Source organism: Melanaphis sacchari, unplaced genomic scaffold (assembly GCF_002803265.2).
Source record: "Melanaphis sacchari strain LSU unplaced genomic scaffold, SCAv2.0 Contig40_pilon_pilon, whole genome shotgun sequence".
NCBI lineage: Eukaryota > Metazoa > Arthropoda > Insecta > Hemiptera > Aphididae > Melanaphis > Melanaphis sacchari.
This window is the reverse complement of record NW_020271264.1, coordinates 2,191,655-2,207,445: the sequence shown is the minus strand read 5'-3', so window position 1 is coordinate 2,207,445 and position 15,791 is coordinate 2,191,655. Positions and strand designations below refer to the sequence as shown.

Here is a 15,791-nt window from a genome sequence, read left to right as displayed (position 1 = left end):
CATTGACTAGTTTTTACAAACCCATTTATAAAAAAATTACAATAATTAGTAATGTAGATAATTAAATGCTACCACAAACCAAAATCAAATAATTTAACTACGATATCACGTATTCAATTAACACTAGTTATTAAGTCATGGTTAATTCATAATAGTTATTATAATATAGTGTAGTAGTAGATAACAACTACTAAGAATACATGATTCAGTATTCACATTTACAAAATTTGTTTTCCATTATTTCATAAATGCAATTATACAATTATTTTGGTAGTAAATACATTGAATACTCTTCAGTGATTTGAGATTTAATTACTAGACTCATCACAGCATATTATATAATACATAATAATATATTAGTTATTGCATTTATATAGGCAGGAATTAGGTGGCATGTAGGGATGGTTTTGAAAATAGCCAAACCCCACCAAGCTCCATTAATCTCTACCAACAAAGGTTCCAATCTAAAAAAAATATGTTTTCCTACAAAAAATGGTGTTTCACATTTGTGTATAAATTAGTTATTAAAATATAAATATAAGACAAAGAATAAATATAGTAAAAAAAAAAATAAAATAATACTAATTAATTAATCTTAAAATAACTTTGGTGTTAAGTAGGTAATATGTTCAGTCTTCTTTGTATGTACCTATGTGAAATTATGATGTTTAGCATAATCAAACTAATAACTTAGATCAAATAAAATCTACCATTAAAAATAATAATTTTGTTTTTAACAAATCTGATCATCTGATTAATCAGTTGGTTTAGGGTGCTCTTCTGAATTAGTAACCTCATCCTCCACTTCTACCACATTAACATTTTCAAATTCTGCATAGTTAACTCCACTAGAAAAAAACAATAACAACAACAATAATAAATAACAATAAATGTATGCTGTAAAAAAATGTTTAGTGATTCATTTTTTTTTTTTTAAGAAGAAGAACCAATGTATAATACTAATGCTCTGAAATGTGTTTAAGCCTTAGAAATATTATTAATCAGAATGTTGTACATGTCTACATTAAAAGCATATATAACTAATCTAAGGAACAAAACGAGAAGTGATGAATAAACTTAAAAGCATACAAATGAGTGAATGTGATCTTATAATTGTTTTAAAAATAAATTGAATAATAATAAATAAAAATATAATGTTTGAACATAATACAATAATAGTAATATTTATGATTATTTTCAATAAAAATATCATTATTCACATTAACTCAGTTAATTAAGTTAAATTTATAAATTAAACTTTACATATTATACTACGTAAATATACTACTATGTACTACTACTAATAATAATAATAATAATAATAATAATAATAATAATAAAAAATAAAAATATTTATTATTTTCAACACTAAAATTACGTGCAACCTGTGAGATCATACAATTTCGAACTCTTCGGACTGAAAATATTAAAGAATAAGAAGATTTATTAAGTGTACATTCATTTTGATAATCATTATTTCACCAGAACCATTTGCTAAGACAGGGATTATGTTTTCCAATTCTTAATTGATTTTTTCTCAAAAAGCAGATCATGGCTATAGTACAGTAAACATGCAATAAGCAACAACATGCACAATACAAAATATTAAGCGTGGCACATACCTGTAGAATACATAATGTTGTAAGAAGAACAGTATGTCAAAAATCACTGAAAGCAAACCCAAACCAAATTTGGTCGGATCACCAAATACTGAGGCCCAATCGTCTACAGTAAAATAAAATGTTGATAAATTTACAAACACAATATTTTTTATACAAAAATAAAATTACTGTAGTTGTATGCGTTGATAATCATCTGCAATATACTAAGTAGTCCTCCTGTAAAATCTAAGAATATGTTGCCAATACTCCAACCAATCGTACTTTTACGTTTGTAATTCATTACTGCCTAAAAAACATTTATTTTTATTATAAAACACACGCAATATGAAATAAGTATAGCGTATTCAATATAATTTTACTTTAATGATATATGTAAAACCAAAAACAAATTTAATTATAAATTAATTTTAAATTTCTAATAATTTTGATCTACTAATAATATTAAGTTAGAGATGTTTATTTTAATAAGTTATTATGATTTATTACAAAATTTTGACTAGGTACATTATAGCGGGAAATGCATTCCAAACCACTATAATAAAGATGTGAAGATAAATGATTTCACAAGGCATGCTTTTTGTTGTGAATACAGAAATAAATTGTTTATTCTATTTTATAACTGGTTTAAATATTTTTAGAGGATGAGTGAACATACTTGTGGAATGTATTTGATGAGTGTTATGGTCAACTTAATATATGAGCAATAATAAAGGAAGTCCAGCCATACTATCTTTTGTAAATATACAAGAACTAATGATATAGCTATTATTAATGCGTAGAAGGACATGATTGATTTGGCTGTCCGAGAAACTTGTTGATCACCTTTCTGTAAAATATATAAATATTTAATAATAAAACAGGACACTAGTTAACCAAATTATTTACATAATATACATATTTTATAATGTGATGTAATCATTTTATAAAATAATGTTATTATTACATAAGCAATATTAACTAAAGATTACCTCATAGAAATAACATTGGGTCACAGTTATTAAAGTAGCAAATACAGCATGAATAGAAAAGAATATGTCATTTAATTGAACTGGATTTAGTCCCCGAGGATTTCGGGCAATGTAATCTTTCTATTTAAACACAAAATATAGACAGGTAAATAAATGGCAATCAAAAGATATTGATGACTAATAATACTTCTATTTCAGGTATCCATAGGCCAACATTGAACATTGAATACAAAATAAATCCAACCAAGTTCAATACAATGAAATCAAAATTTAAACCTACAACACTAAAAATAATACAAATTATTAATGTACTAATCAGATTTTTATTGTATGTGTTGCATTATGCTAAATATTATTAATAACACGAAAAATTATAAAAAATAAAAACTTAATATTCTAAATTATAATTGTTGAATAATGAAATTAATTTAAAGAATTAAATTGTTTTATTTAATTGAAAATGTAATTTTATAAATGCTGTTTGGTATTAAAATTAAAATAAACTACAGATAATAGATATATCGATTAGTATTACACAAGATTTATAAAAACCAAAACACAAAATTTATCCAACAATCTATACCTGTTGTTTAATGTTACGAACAAGGTCTTTCAATTGAAATAACTAAAATAAACTTAAATACTTAGCATTGGTACATTCAAGTTTATACTTAAAGCCTTTGAATTTATAATAGGTTGTTAATTGTAATAACACTCATAAATAAACATATGCTATTCAATGGATGTTTACTGTCTAGAATAATTCAATTGAATAGATTAATACTTTATCAAACATGAAGTAATCACATTAAAAAATGAATAATAAAATATTTCTTAACATAAAAGTATAATTATTTTTGGTTTAAAAATGTTAAATTTCAAAATTGTAGTTTGTTAATTACTATACATTTTTATGTTAAAAATGTTATAAAAATTAAAATGAGGCTTCTTTGGTAAGTGTATGTAATAATATTTACCTCGGAAGCCATACTACATAATATATTACATAATATGTCAATACATATATTATAGAAAGAATATGTGTTCACTTTTACTAATTTTATTTATTTTTTTATTGGTACATATCGTACTAACATAAGGATATAATTTACCAAACAAATTGTCATACATAATTAATCTATTAAAAATAAGTTCATTACAGAACCAATATAATAGTATGTTCAATTATTATAACCAATAAAAAAAATTCAATGATTATCTTGTAATTAATTTACTCATGAAAAACTATTAAAAGACAGTAAATTGTTGATAAAGATTAAAGTAATTTTATTCTATACAAATTAAAATGTACATACTATACAAAAAAGAAGTGGTTTAACCTAAGACAAATTCCATAAGAACAACAATATTTCTAATATTTTTAAATTTTATCATGAAAATTATAACTAAGTTGAGTCAGATACAACATAGGTATAATCATTGATTATAGAATATTCTATAATCAATGGTATAATCCACAAAATTATATCTTTAATAATTATAAGAAACTATATTTTTTCCATGATATAACTATATTTCTTATGTAATTTATATAGTACAAATTACATAATATTGATAAAATTATATTTTCTAAAAAAACTCTTTTAAGTATGTGTTACCTTTTACGTGTCCAGTTTTCATACATCTGAGGATAGAATGATATTGACCATGCAACAAAATAAATCCATCCAACAACAACGCTGACTAAAGCTAATTCGTTTGAATATTGCAGAGTAACTCTTACAAAAGCATCACTGGATCTGTAATAATACAAACATTAATATAAAATATAATTGTGAAAAAAAAATCAAATTTTAAATATATAATTGTAATTAGAAATGCATAAAACAAATAATAAAATGTTTAAAATAAAATACATATAATTTATTCTTCAATTAAAGTATTTGGTAAATATTTATTTATAAGTTCCTAATACAAAGTGATTTTGTTATTATTTTAAACAAAACATATTAGTTTAGATTTCAAAATAGAGAAATAATTTTTTTTTTTTTTTTAATATGATTTAAAATTTCTAATTTTTAATTATTAAATATTTTTGAAAATACATTGAATTAAAAATAATCAATACATATATTATGTTAAAACTACTTTTTTACCACCTTCGCTAAGTAAATCATTAAATGTAAGGTAATAGTAATTGTATTATTAAGCAATACAATATAATTGCTGAAGGCAAGCTGCAACAAACTTATGTCAAGGATGAATAACAAATAATAATATATAAGTACGCTATTTAGTATTGAATACTCTAAAAATTGAATAAAACATTTTAACACAGGTTTCATACAAGAATAACTTTTAATAAATCAACTATTTACTTTATAAGTATATCAATAACCTAACAATGTATTTACAAATTCTTGAATTATAATTTCACTTGATATCATTTCATTTCATGTTTAAAATTTAAAAAAAGACATTAATATATTAATTAAAATATAATTCAAAGATTGTATTACTTTATAGATGGAGGATAGGCATCAACTTTTAATAAATCATGGCCGGCATTATGACCAAACAACTCAACTGGCCATGTATTTGAACTTGTAGAATTGTTGACTTCTATTTTAGTAATATTTGTTGTTAGTAAATCTTTATGATTAGTGCTGAGGATTAATGTGGTATTTACTGGTACTTTGTCCCTAAAATAAAAGGATAAAGGTCAAACAGTGAAATATTGTAAGTAGGAACAAAATCAAAAGTAAAAAAAATTAAACATTGTCAAGGTTTTTACGTTAAGGTCAATGTGAGTGTTGTTGAGTCATTCACCAACAGTACCAAATCCTTGGTGTTGAACGAAAAACTTGCACATGCCTGGGACGCACCTGTCAGAGGAATCAATTAATATTAAGTTAAAACTTATTGTACGACATTGTTCTTACTGCATGCGATCAGGATAAACGCGACTCGAACTAGACTCCTCATCGTAAATTGTTCAGGTCGGACAACCATCGGTTACAGACTGAGATAACTGGGGAAAAAAAATTTTTGAATAACATTACAAAACAAACAAGCACACACTCTGGCGCAATTGCAGTCCAAACAACATGTGCATTATAATAACGTATTATGATTGTTTGTATTTACATAATATGCAACACGTGTGTGTAATTATTTGTCTGAAAAAATCGCGAAATCACAATCGAGCAAATTTTGATGGTAAATTGATGAGTATCGATCATAACTCGTTTTGTTAGATACCTGACAACAGCGGTAGCCGATCGGACGTACGTGCAATTCTTGAACAAGAGCGGCGCCCGTCGTATTCTCGACCCGTACACATCGTAAGAAATTATTTTGTTATTTTTACAGTAATTATGATGGATCTATCGATCGATAACTTCAGTGCCGGCATGCGCCCGCCCATTCTCCGTCTGGCGTGTCAAAACACTGGCCGAGGTCGAATATTATATTTTATTATTACATGTCAGTCGCGTGACTATTATTTTCAAAACGTATTGCAGAAATCCGATTTACACGTACGGATCCCAGCTACCGTACTACATCCGTTATCAATTTATCATCACTGTTCACTTAAAACGATACGACAAACAGACGAATAACACGGTTGTAGCATCTATTAACTACAATATTATCAATATTGAATCGTCATGAGTCGATGGTGAACAAGCCATAAATACCAACGGATTTCTGCGCGATTTTCGGCCAACCGTTATCATCGCGAACACAATACCTACTGGCCGTAACACGTCGAACGAGACTATTGTAGTCGCTAAAACATTACAACACGTCCATTTGTACAACATGTGTATTTAGGTCAGAATTATAGTTATCATCGGCTCAGGTATTAAAAACGGATACGTTTTAATGAAAAAATATTAATTATTATTCGGCGAGAAACAATAATAGCGGCTATAATAGATTACCTATCTCGATAGTCGATAGATTTTGAACGCGGAACACCCGCGCGCTCGAGATAAGACGGGTCGCGAGGTGATAATAATACTACCGCCTCGGCGGCATATACATATCATATTATTATTCCTATTCTATGGCAGTTGTTATCTCGATATAACATTGTAATTTGTAACGAAAATCTACCCGGTGGCAGCATGGCATCGATCCGATCAAAGCGTGCGCGTATTATAACTATTATTTTAATATAATAACAGTAATTATTATTATTATTATTATTATTGTAATCACGAGAATGTCAATGCATTAATTAATGTTTTTCTCTCTGACCCATACGCTACATAATATTATAGTAATAGCAAGTTTTGGTTCAGCGGAACCAATCAGCCGGTCCGTTAACTTTGCTGCGATATGAGAGCGAATTGACCTATTATCAAACTCAGAGTTGGGAACATAATAATATTACCTATCTGTATAGACGTATAGTGTATTTCAATGTTGAATTTTAGATTGTAAGCGGAACGATAAATGTTTTTTATTTTAGAAATTTAGAATTGGTTGATACTTTGGTAGGGGAAGGCGTCAAAATTTAGTGATTTTAAAATAATCAGAAAAAGAAAAAAAAATTTTAATAATATCGATTTTTTACTTCATTGTAATTCAAAAAGTAAAAATCTCTTTTCAAGTTATTTATAAAAATATAAAAATTTTAATTGTTTTTTTAGTTTTTATTCACTAAATGTCAATTAATGAATTAAAAATGTTCAACACGGTCAGAACAATTAAAAATCATAAAAAAATTTCCTTAAATTGTTATAGCTATTTAAAAATATTAAAGGTACATACGATTTTTTTATAATTATTTAAAGTTGATTTTTTGACAAATTTGTCAAAAATCAAATTAACCTATAATATTAAAGAAATTTACGTTTACTTATAAGTTATAATTACTTAAACAAAACATTATAACGATGTTATTGTTCGTTATTCGTGATACAATACTTGACAAGACCTCGGGTGTATTCATATTAGTGTTTATTGTAAAAATATATTGTACGATTTGTACGAGTTATGAGAATCTTAAGCTCGTTACAGAAATATCAAAAACATCATAAAATACAATTATTACTGATATAGGTTGACTGTCTTCAACCAGAATTATTTTTTGCATATTACCAAGTGCGATGATTGAATAATGTATCATTGAATTAAAATTTAACACATCTATTAGTCGTTACAATGACCTACTCGACACCTATATTTAATATTACTATATATTCATTAGGCTACAGTCTACAGTTTATTTAGGAAAAAATAAAGATATTAGTTGATAACCTTTTTTTTTTTGCTTTTTCTATTATAAAGTAAAATTTACACATGTATAAGTCTCGGACTGAATCTGCCTATGCTACAGAGAAAACGATACCCGCGTACTTTTTTTACGGTATTTCTGTAAGTTTTCTTTGATATTTTAGCATTTAAAATTATTTAAATTTTTACATGTGTACATTGTACTGACATCTTATTACATGCAGAAAATACAAATAATCATAATTTCTTGTAATAGAATATACCTATTGGTTTCTACTCAATATTGATAATATTTACGTCATTTATAATATTAATACCTAATACCTACCTAATAACACAATATTATTTTTAATCAATGATAATACTAGGGATAATACCTATTAATGTATATATAGGTACTTATAAGTTATAATTTGAAATAATTATATGTTTATCCATAGCCGTGTTTGTTCTGCCTATACCTGCCCAATAACTATCAAATAAACTGTGCAAAAAAAATATTGAGATTTTTTACTTATAAGCGGGGCTTGAAAATATTTTTAGTAAATTATCTTATTTGAAAAAAAAAACTATAACTAACTTGAAAGGCTAATTTTATGATTATATAGGTATTTATATATTAGAGACGCCTAGACGCTGTATAAAATATGCATTTGTAGTTATAGTTAGATATTTTTTGTTTAAAATGACAATATTTTAATAGTTATAATAGGAACAAAAATAAAATTGTAATTAATTTTTAGTATAGACTTATAGGCAAACTAAAAAATTAAATGAATTATAAGAACTATGCAAGTCATGGCCATCTGTAATTCTGCGAAGGAAATCATTTATCAATAATATTCGTTAGAAAAAGTTAAACTAATGGAGACAAACACTGCAATGACACACTATGTCTATGTATATCTATGTACATAATATATATAATATATACTACATTATGGACATCCGGTAGACTGTGAACTTATTAAACAATTTCCTAAACTGATCATTAATTAGTTTAAAGTTAAATTAGAACGCGATTAGTCAAATATTTTAGTAGGCCACTATAGTTATCAAACTTTCAGTGAAATAGTTTTGATACATAATACACATATATACTATATATAATAATAATAAAATAATAGCTGTCTTAAGGTGGAAAAAATTATTTCATAATTAATGGGGTTTTATCTTATTAGACAAAACAATATAAATCGATTGAGATAATACTACGTAAACATACCTATATCATCATTAATATAATATGTTAATCATAGCTTCAAAATTTAATAATTTTTATACTCGATTTTTTTTTTTTAATTTGTTAGGTGTATACATATTAGCTAACTCATAAAACTATATATAAGGTTAAATAAAATATCAATACCATATTTTTTTAATTAATAAAACCACTAAAAGTATTTAGATTTCAATTTATTTTTTACTAAATTTGTTTATGTTAGTTTAGTTAAAAAAATTCAATATTTTAAGTTGTTTTATGTGATTGGGAAAAATATAGTTTGAATTAGGTCATTAGTAAAACGTTAAATTTTTTTTTCATTACACTTTCAGTTTGATTAAGTTTCGTTAACCCAAAATATTAAAACATATATTTTTTTTTTGTTGTTTCATGAATACAAATTTGAAATTATTACTGAAAATCATTAAAATTAATTAGCAATATTCTTAAAATAATACTAGGTAAATGAGGTTTATCTATAAAACATTATGGGCCATGGTCACGAATGAAGATATTTTCATCACAGAAAAATAATAATAGAAACAAATAAATACCTACTTGGTAGTTTATTTAAAATTCTAAAAAATGTTATTTGTTGAGCATTAATAATAATATTATTATCTCGAATAAATAATAATCTTTTCTAAGTAGGCAATTCTGCATTGGTGCTTATATAAAGCTACTACTATAATAGTCAATCGTAATTCGTAGTAAGTGGTTAATTAATTTAATAACTATTATATAATTATAATTTAACTTTTAAGCTCTTTAATACTATAATTGAATTAAAATTACCAATTCATTAGCTATTATGTCTCAATATACCTAAGTACTTTTTATATATTATTAGATAGGTACCTGTGTATTATAATTTACATAGTAAAGATATATATAAGTATTTGAGTGTAATGTATCTGTCAGTCATTATTTTATTGGATGATGTATTATTTCAGATAATTTCATAATAAAAAAAAACAAAAAACACAACCAAAATTGTCATCAATGGCTTAAATTAAATGACATATAATTATTCGCGGGGAAACTGAATTGAAGAGGGATAATGTTACTAAAAAAATATATCGCTATAAAGATGTTACAAAATAAAAACAATTAACTATTACAAATTATTATTAGAGATAGACTGTTTGGTGAAATTTTAAAATTGAAAAATGGTGTTAACTAAAATTAAAAGTATTAAGGAGTATAGGACACTTATTTTGTTGCTAGAAATTGACTTACATATTATTAATTTTACAATTTTTAAAACAATTGTTTTTTTATTAATAATAATTTTAAGCATTCAAAAACTGTTTGATAAATACATTTTTTGAAAATCAAAAAGCTATTTATGTGTAATCTTATGTATAAGTTATGTTGTCATGCCTAAAACTATTAATAGGTAACTATTTAAAAAAAAATAAAAATAACAGATACACTATTTTAAAAATCAGTAGTTAAAATGTTAAACATATTAGAATGAACGCAGTGAAACTGCTAATATATTCTATTGAAATGTATTAAGTTTTAAATTTATAATAATGGTTTGTATACGTGAAATATAGGATACTGACTGATTAGTGGCACACTCCTATAATACCTATATTGCTTATCACTGTAACTTAAATTCTCAATTTATAAAATTATATGGCTCATTCTACTTAAAAATAGTTTAACATGAAAATATTTAATGAAATAGTAACAATATTACAATATTGCTAGGTATAAAAAAAAAATCTAAAGACATTTTAAAATTAAATGATTCTTAGATTGACCTTGCGTGCTCCGCGTAGAATCTATTTAATTATCCATGGTTATACTTTGGGTGATTATTTAATGATTAATTATAATTTAAACTTTTTTTTTAGAAAAAACTAAAAGTATTATAAAATTCAGTTTGAAAAAATTAATTGTTATTGTGTTCATAAAAATATTAATCATACCTATACATAAAATATTTAACACAAATGCAGTAACCATAAAAAAATTGCTTATTTACAAGTATGTGTATTTATAAAATAATTATTTAACAACGTTCACTACTCTATTATATAGGTAATATATATACTTTTAATAATAATTGCTAGTAAAAGTTTTTATTTTTTGAGTTATAAAAATAAAAATTAAATCACTAAAAATTATTTTTAACACATTCTGCCTGTGAAGTAAGATACACATATGTCAGGTATTGTGCTTATTTTTTTTATATAATTAACTAGAAAACCATTCAAAGTAAAAATAACTAGTAAAAATTCATAGAAAATTTTAATAGAAAGAAAAAAATACCTGAAGAAATAATATCCGAAGTATCCAGTTGTACATCATCATTAATTTAATTGATATAATTTAAAGTATACAAAATAATGATAATGATAGTGAAATATCATTAGATTTTTTTTTTATCAAGTGTAATTTACTTTCATATTTGTACTCCCAATTATTAATTATTCATTTTTCATTTCAAGGTACCTATGACCAATACCTCTATTTTTAACTATTTATTGCTATTTTATCATACATAAGTATTAATTTAATTTTCTCATTGAGCGTATTATTGAAATTTACATGGCTTGTACAGTTGTACCTATATTGGTTTTAGGTGCATATTATACTCGTATCTTACCACTATAAGTATTTTTTATTAAAATTTTAAACTCGACTGAAGATCATAGTTTATCGCACAGATCAGATATTTGAGTACCTATATTAAATACGGACATATTTTATCGGTAGACGCGTTATTCGATTAAAACTTGGCTATAATAAATAATAATTGCATATTATTTAATAAAAAAAAAAAAAAAACTTATTATTAAAACTGTCTGTATTTATAGTGTTATAATAGCTGTATCCCGATTTATTATTATTAATGATTTCACCATGATGTTTGAATACCTACACAATATCATAAATTATAAATTATAACAGTTGTAGTCACTGGTCAGTCTATTATTTAATTTTTACGATGTTACACGTTTCCTGTAATGTCATTTTTACAATTTTACTGCTTCTGACTACACGGTGACACATTTGGTTAATTTGTACAGGTTTTAATGGTATTAAAGTAATTATTCCGTTTTATCGATTTATATATGTTTACATTCCAATGTGCCAGGGCCCATAGTATTGTAAAGAGAATAAACACTTTACTTTCAACCCAATAAGGTTTACTGAAGTACTAACCAAAGGTATTGTAATGTTGTTGTTATATTATCTATGCAAGATGTACAAACTGTTCGAAATTTGACACAAATCTAAACTGAACACCTAGTAATTAACTACAATTCAGTAAAAGTAGTTTATTAACCTATGGGCTACCAAATATTCAATAATTATCGGTTGTATATTTGTATCTAGTTGTACTTAAACAGTCGACAGACGAAATGTTTGTTTTTATTTGTCCTACGTGAGATTTATCAGTATACGTCAACTACTCCAGATAAATTAATTATAGCTTACTAAAATAAACAATTTAAATAAAATACGAAGCGATAATAATATATTATGCATTGATGTTATACACGTGTAACATTGCTAAGTTTTTTTTAAACATTCCATGTAAAATATTATTCAATTAATTTTATTATATATCATTAAATTATTGATAAATTAATTAATTGAAAAACTTAAAATTTCAAAATAATAACTTAAAAACTTAACCTCGCACAGTAGTATATACTACAGTTTAACTTTGAATCAGTTTGGCTTGGTCCGAAAGCTACACTAAACAATATATTGAGTACTGAACTTTTATAAATTCAATTCTAAATGAAATTCTTATAAAAGTCGATAAGACTACAGGATAAGTAATGAAGTATAAACAACAAAATGCAGAATAAACAACATCTCAAATAGGACTTTTGTAATTCAATGTTCTATACATATTATACTTATTTACACTGTAACGGTGAGTACCAACATTTTTACATTTCTTTTCATCGATATACGTATTGTATATCTACGAGCCTATAGATCACTGGCATGGAGAACTATTGGAATAGTTCGACAAAATATTATCTCTGATTTCATACATCTTATTCAAGCAATGCCTCGCCCGAACATCTATATAGGTACGATTGTAAAACGTAGGTACCTAAATATAATATACTATTATATCGTTAACGGCCAGTCGAACTAAGTGATCCGATATTATATTTGTTTGAAGTGTTCGGACTCGGTAGTTGGTGTACGATTAATAAACGTACTTATGGTGAAACATAATCTCGTTGCAACTATCGTATATCGGGTTTATTGAAAACGAAGAATAATAAACTTAATTATTATCAATATGACAATATTATTGTTGTATGATATATCGTTCGATAACTTAATCTACTATTATAATATCTATGTATTTTCACGGATAGGCGTAATTTAAAGTAATAATATTATTGTAATTTTTGTTCAGTAAATGTACAAAAGAAAAACATCAGAATAATATTTTATAATTTCTAATGATTGTATACAAATTTTTTAATGAAATGTATATTGATGCTATTGTAAAAACGAAAGCGTAAAACATCTTCCGCATGTAAACAACACACGAACAAGGTCATATTGTATAAAATATTTAACTGTAATTTTTCGGCGCGATGCATAAACGACGTTGTTATAATACCATGTAGTATGTAATTTGCGGCAATTTGGTAAATAATAGTACCTACAATATCTTAAGAGATGAAAAAATAACTAAAAATATTTGTCCTAAAATTAAATACGTCGTATATTATTGCACACTATACAATATACGATATCCTGCAACAACGTTGATAACCGTAGTGTTGGAGAATTAAACATTGTATAATACGACTTGTACTGTAAAACTCGAAAAACACTTGGCGAGGTGTAAGAAATAATAAAATAGCATAGTATGTAATGTAATATCATGATTACTTACCGATTATTATTATTTTTAATATTTTATCTGTTGCAGACGACGACTCTGCTCCGCGGGCGAGTGGTGCGACAGTCGGCGGCAGACTGACGCGAGATTGTCGTCTGTTCCGATCGATAATCGCGGTCTTCGGCGATTAATGCGATGCAGCTAATGATATATTATCAGCCTTTGATCACCCACCGGTGGAGGGAACGCAAACGATTCGGCGGTGGCTTCAGATGATTGTGATCATAACACGATATTAATGTTGTTGATAAATCGCGTTATTCTCAAAGAATATTTTTATGTATGTACATCTTAATAATGTTATAATAAGTATTGTATATAAGTGTATTTGGAATAATGGTGGTGACCGCCGCACACAAGAGATGATCTAACCGGACGGTCGGCTTGCGTCAGATTCGAGGAAGGCGAAGAATATGAAGAAAAATATATGAGAATAAGATAAAAGAATAAGAAAATCGACAAAAATAAATAATAAAACGATTGTAAAATGTAATATTATGTTATAATCAATGTAATCATTGAATCATGTATTACGATATGTATAATCTATATAGATCGACGTCCGTTTTTTTTTTTTTTTTTATCGGCAATAAACATAATACAATAATTATATTATCATGTATTACGACTACGTCGTTTTTTAAATAAGAAGAATCACGGAAGATCGGCGCAATCGCATAACAGTCCCGCGGCGGCGAGTTTCGAATAATGAGCGCGGGCGCGCGACATTTGCCACGACTGTCCGTCGTGTTAATGTTAACATTATAATAAATAACAATACTTGGTCGGTCGCCCGCGCGACCTCGGGAGCCTTTCCCGCACGAAATTTCATTACCGGTTTCATCCCCGCTCCAAACCAGTGAGCGTTCCTCCACACGTCTTAATCGCACTTCCTAGGAGTTTCGAATCTTATTTTGCGAGGAAAATTCGAATCTAGCTGGTTTCCTATCCCACTCTTACTTACTTTTTCCTCGCGAAAAAAAACAAGACTTTTCATCTGTTGCACACGATAATATTCATTAAAAACTTCTTTATTGGTGATACAGACTTCCTAGTAAAAAGTTCGAATTATGTAACAACAGATTCAAATGTTTGTCTTGTATATTCCAACATTTTTGGCTTTGTTTATGTAGATACTTTTTATTTTGTCTAATAATTTATTTATATTTTGCCAATTGTTCATAATAACGAATTCCATCAATTAACCTCTTACTGTACGTTGTACGATATGTGATACAATTAGGATTTTCTCGATTGGTCTATTTAATGTGTTTACACACCATATTTTATGAATTATATTTTCATTTTACACATGCTGTATAACTGTTTTTTATAGTTTATTAACACTTGTAGATCGATCTAAATTAACTAATTAGCTATAACCTAACTTGATACTTGTTTAATTTTAAAATTGTTAAATGCATATTAGTTTAGTGTACTTATCGTAATTTATTTTAAGAGCCATTTAAATTATATTACAATTTGTTGGGATTTTAAACGCATTTTTAAGGTTTGAAAGTGCATTAAGTACTACTATTATTACTATGAGAAAACGGCTGTAATCGAACGAAATTATATTATGTAAATTCGAGTAGTTTGATCTAATCATAAAATTGTTACCTATATTCAGTATTTAGACAGACGGTTCTTCTCGTGTCGTAATAATGTGAACTGGAAAAAAATCACGATTTTATACCAGCTTCGTAAGCATACAATATTAAATATTAATAACACGTATCTTTATATAATATTATTTTAATAGTACCTACTTCAAATATTGTTTCTGAAATCTAAAATAAATGTCGTAAAATAATAGACCTTGAACTCGCGATACCGTAAACAAACGTTCGAAATGTAACATAATATCGATA

General features: G+C 26.0%; 1 protein-coding gene across 7 annotated transcripts; it reads right to left on the bottom strand.

The window, feature by feature from the left end:
• Window positions 1-287: 287 nt before the first annotated feature.
• LOC112597345 (cystinosin homolog) lies at window positions 288-14,425 on the bottom strand. 7 transcript variants are annotated; one of them, XM_025343358.1, is made up of 12 exons: window positions 13,915-14,425; window positions 5,494-5,582; window positions 5,346-5,436; window positions 5,071-5,253; window positions 4,210-4,350; window positions 2,778-2,874; window positions 2,591-2,710; window positions 2,278-2,448; window positions 1,791-1,908; window positions 1,623-1,725; window positions 711-848; window positions 288-649 (listed from the first exon to the last, which is right to left on the bottom strand). In XM_025343358.1, the coding sequence occupies exons 2-11, from the start codon at window positions 5,561-5,563 to the stop codon at window positions 755-757; spliced, it is 1,188 nt and encodes a 395-aa protein (XP_025199143.1). In that variant the 5' UTR covers window positions 5,564-5,582; window positions 13,915-14,425; the 3' UTR covers window positions 288-649; window positions 711-754. The 7 variants fall into 7 exon arrangements, with proteins under 7 accessions (XP_025199143.1, XP_025199142.1, XP_025199139.1 ...); XM_025343357.1 differs by lacking the exon at window positions 13,915-14,425 and adding exons at window positions 5,699-5,730; window positions 5,813-6,522 and having other exon boundaries at window positions 288-848; XM_025343354.1 differs by having other exon boundaries at window positions 288-848.
• Window positions 14,426-15,791: the final 1,366 nt, after the last annotated feature.

Excerpts from the sequence above, each read along its gene's own strand:
- LOC112597345 (XM_025343354.1), bottom strand. The coding sequence starts at position 5,563 with ATGGTTGTCCGACCTGAACAATTTACGATGAGGAGTCTAGTTCGAGTC. Across the intron at positions 2,875-4,209 it reads GAAAACTGGACACGTAAAAG|TGTTGTAGGTTTAAATTTTG; the intron begins GTAACACATACT and ends TATTATTTTTAG. Across the intron at positions 1,726-1,790 it reads TATCAACGCATACAACTACA|ACGATTGGGCCTCAGTATTT; the intron begins GTAATTTTATTT and ends ATTTTACTGTAG.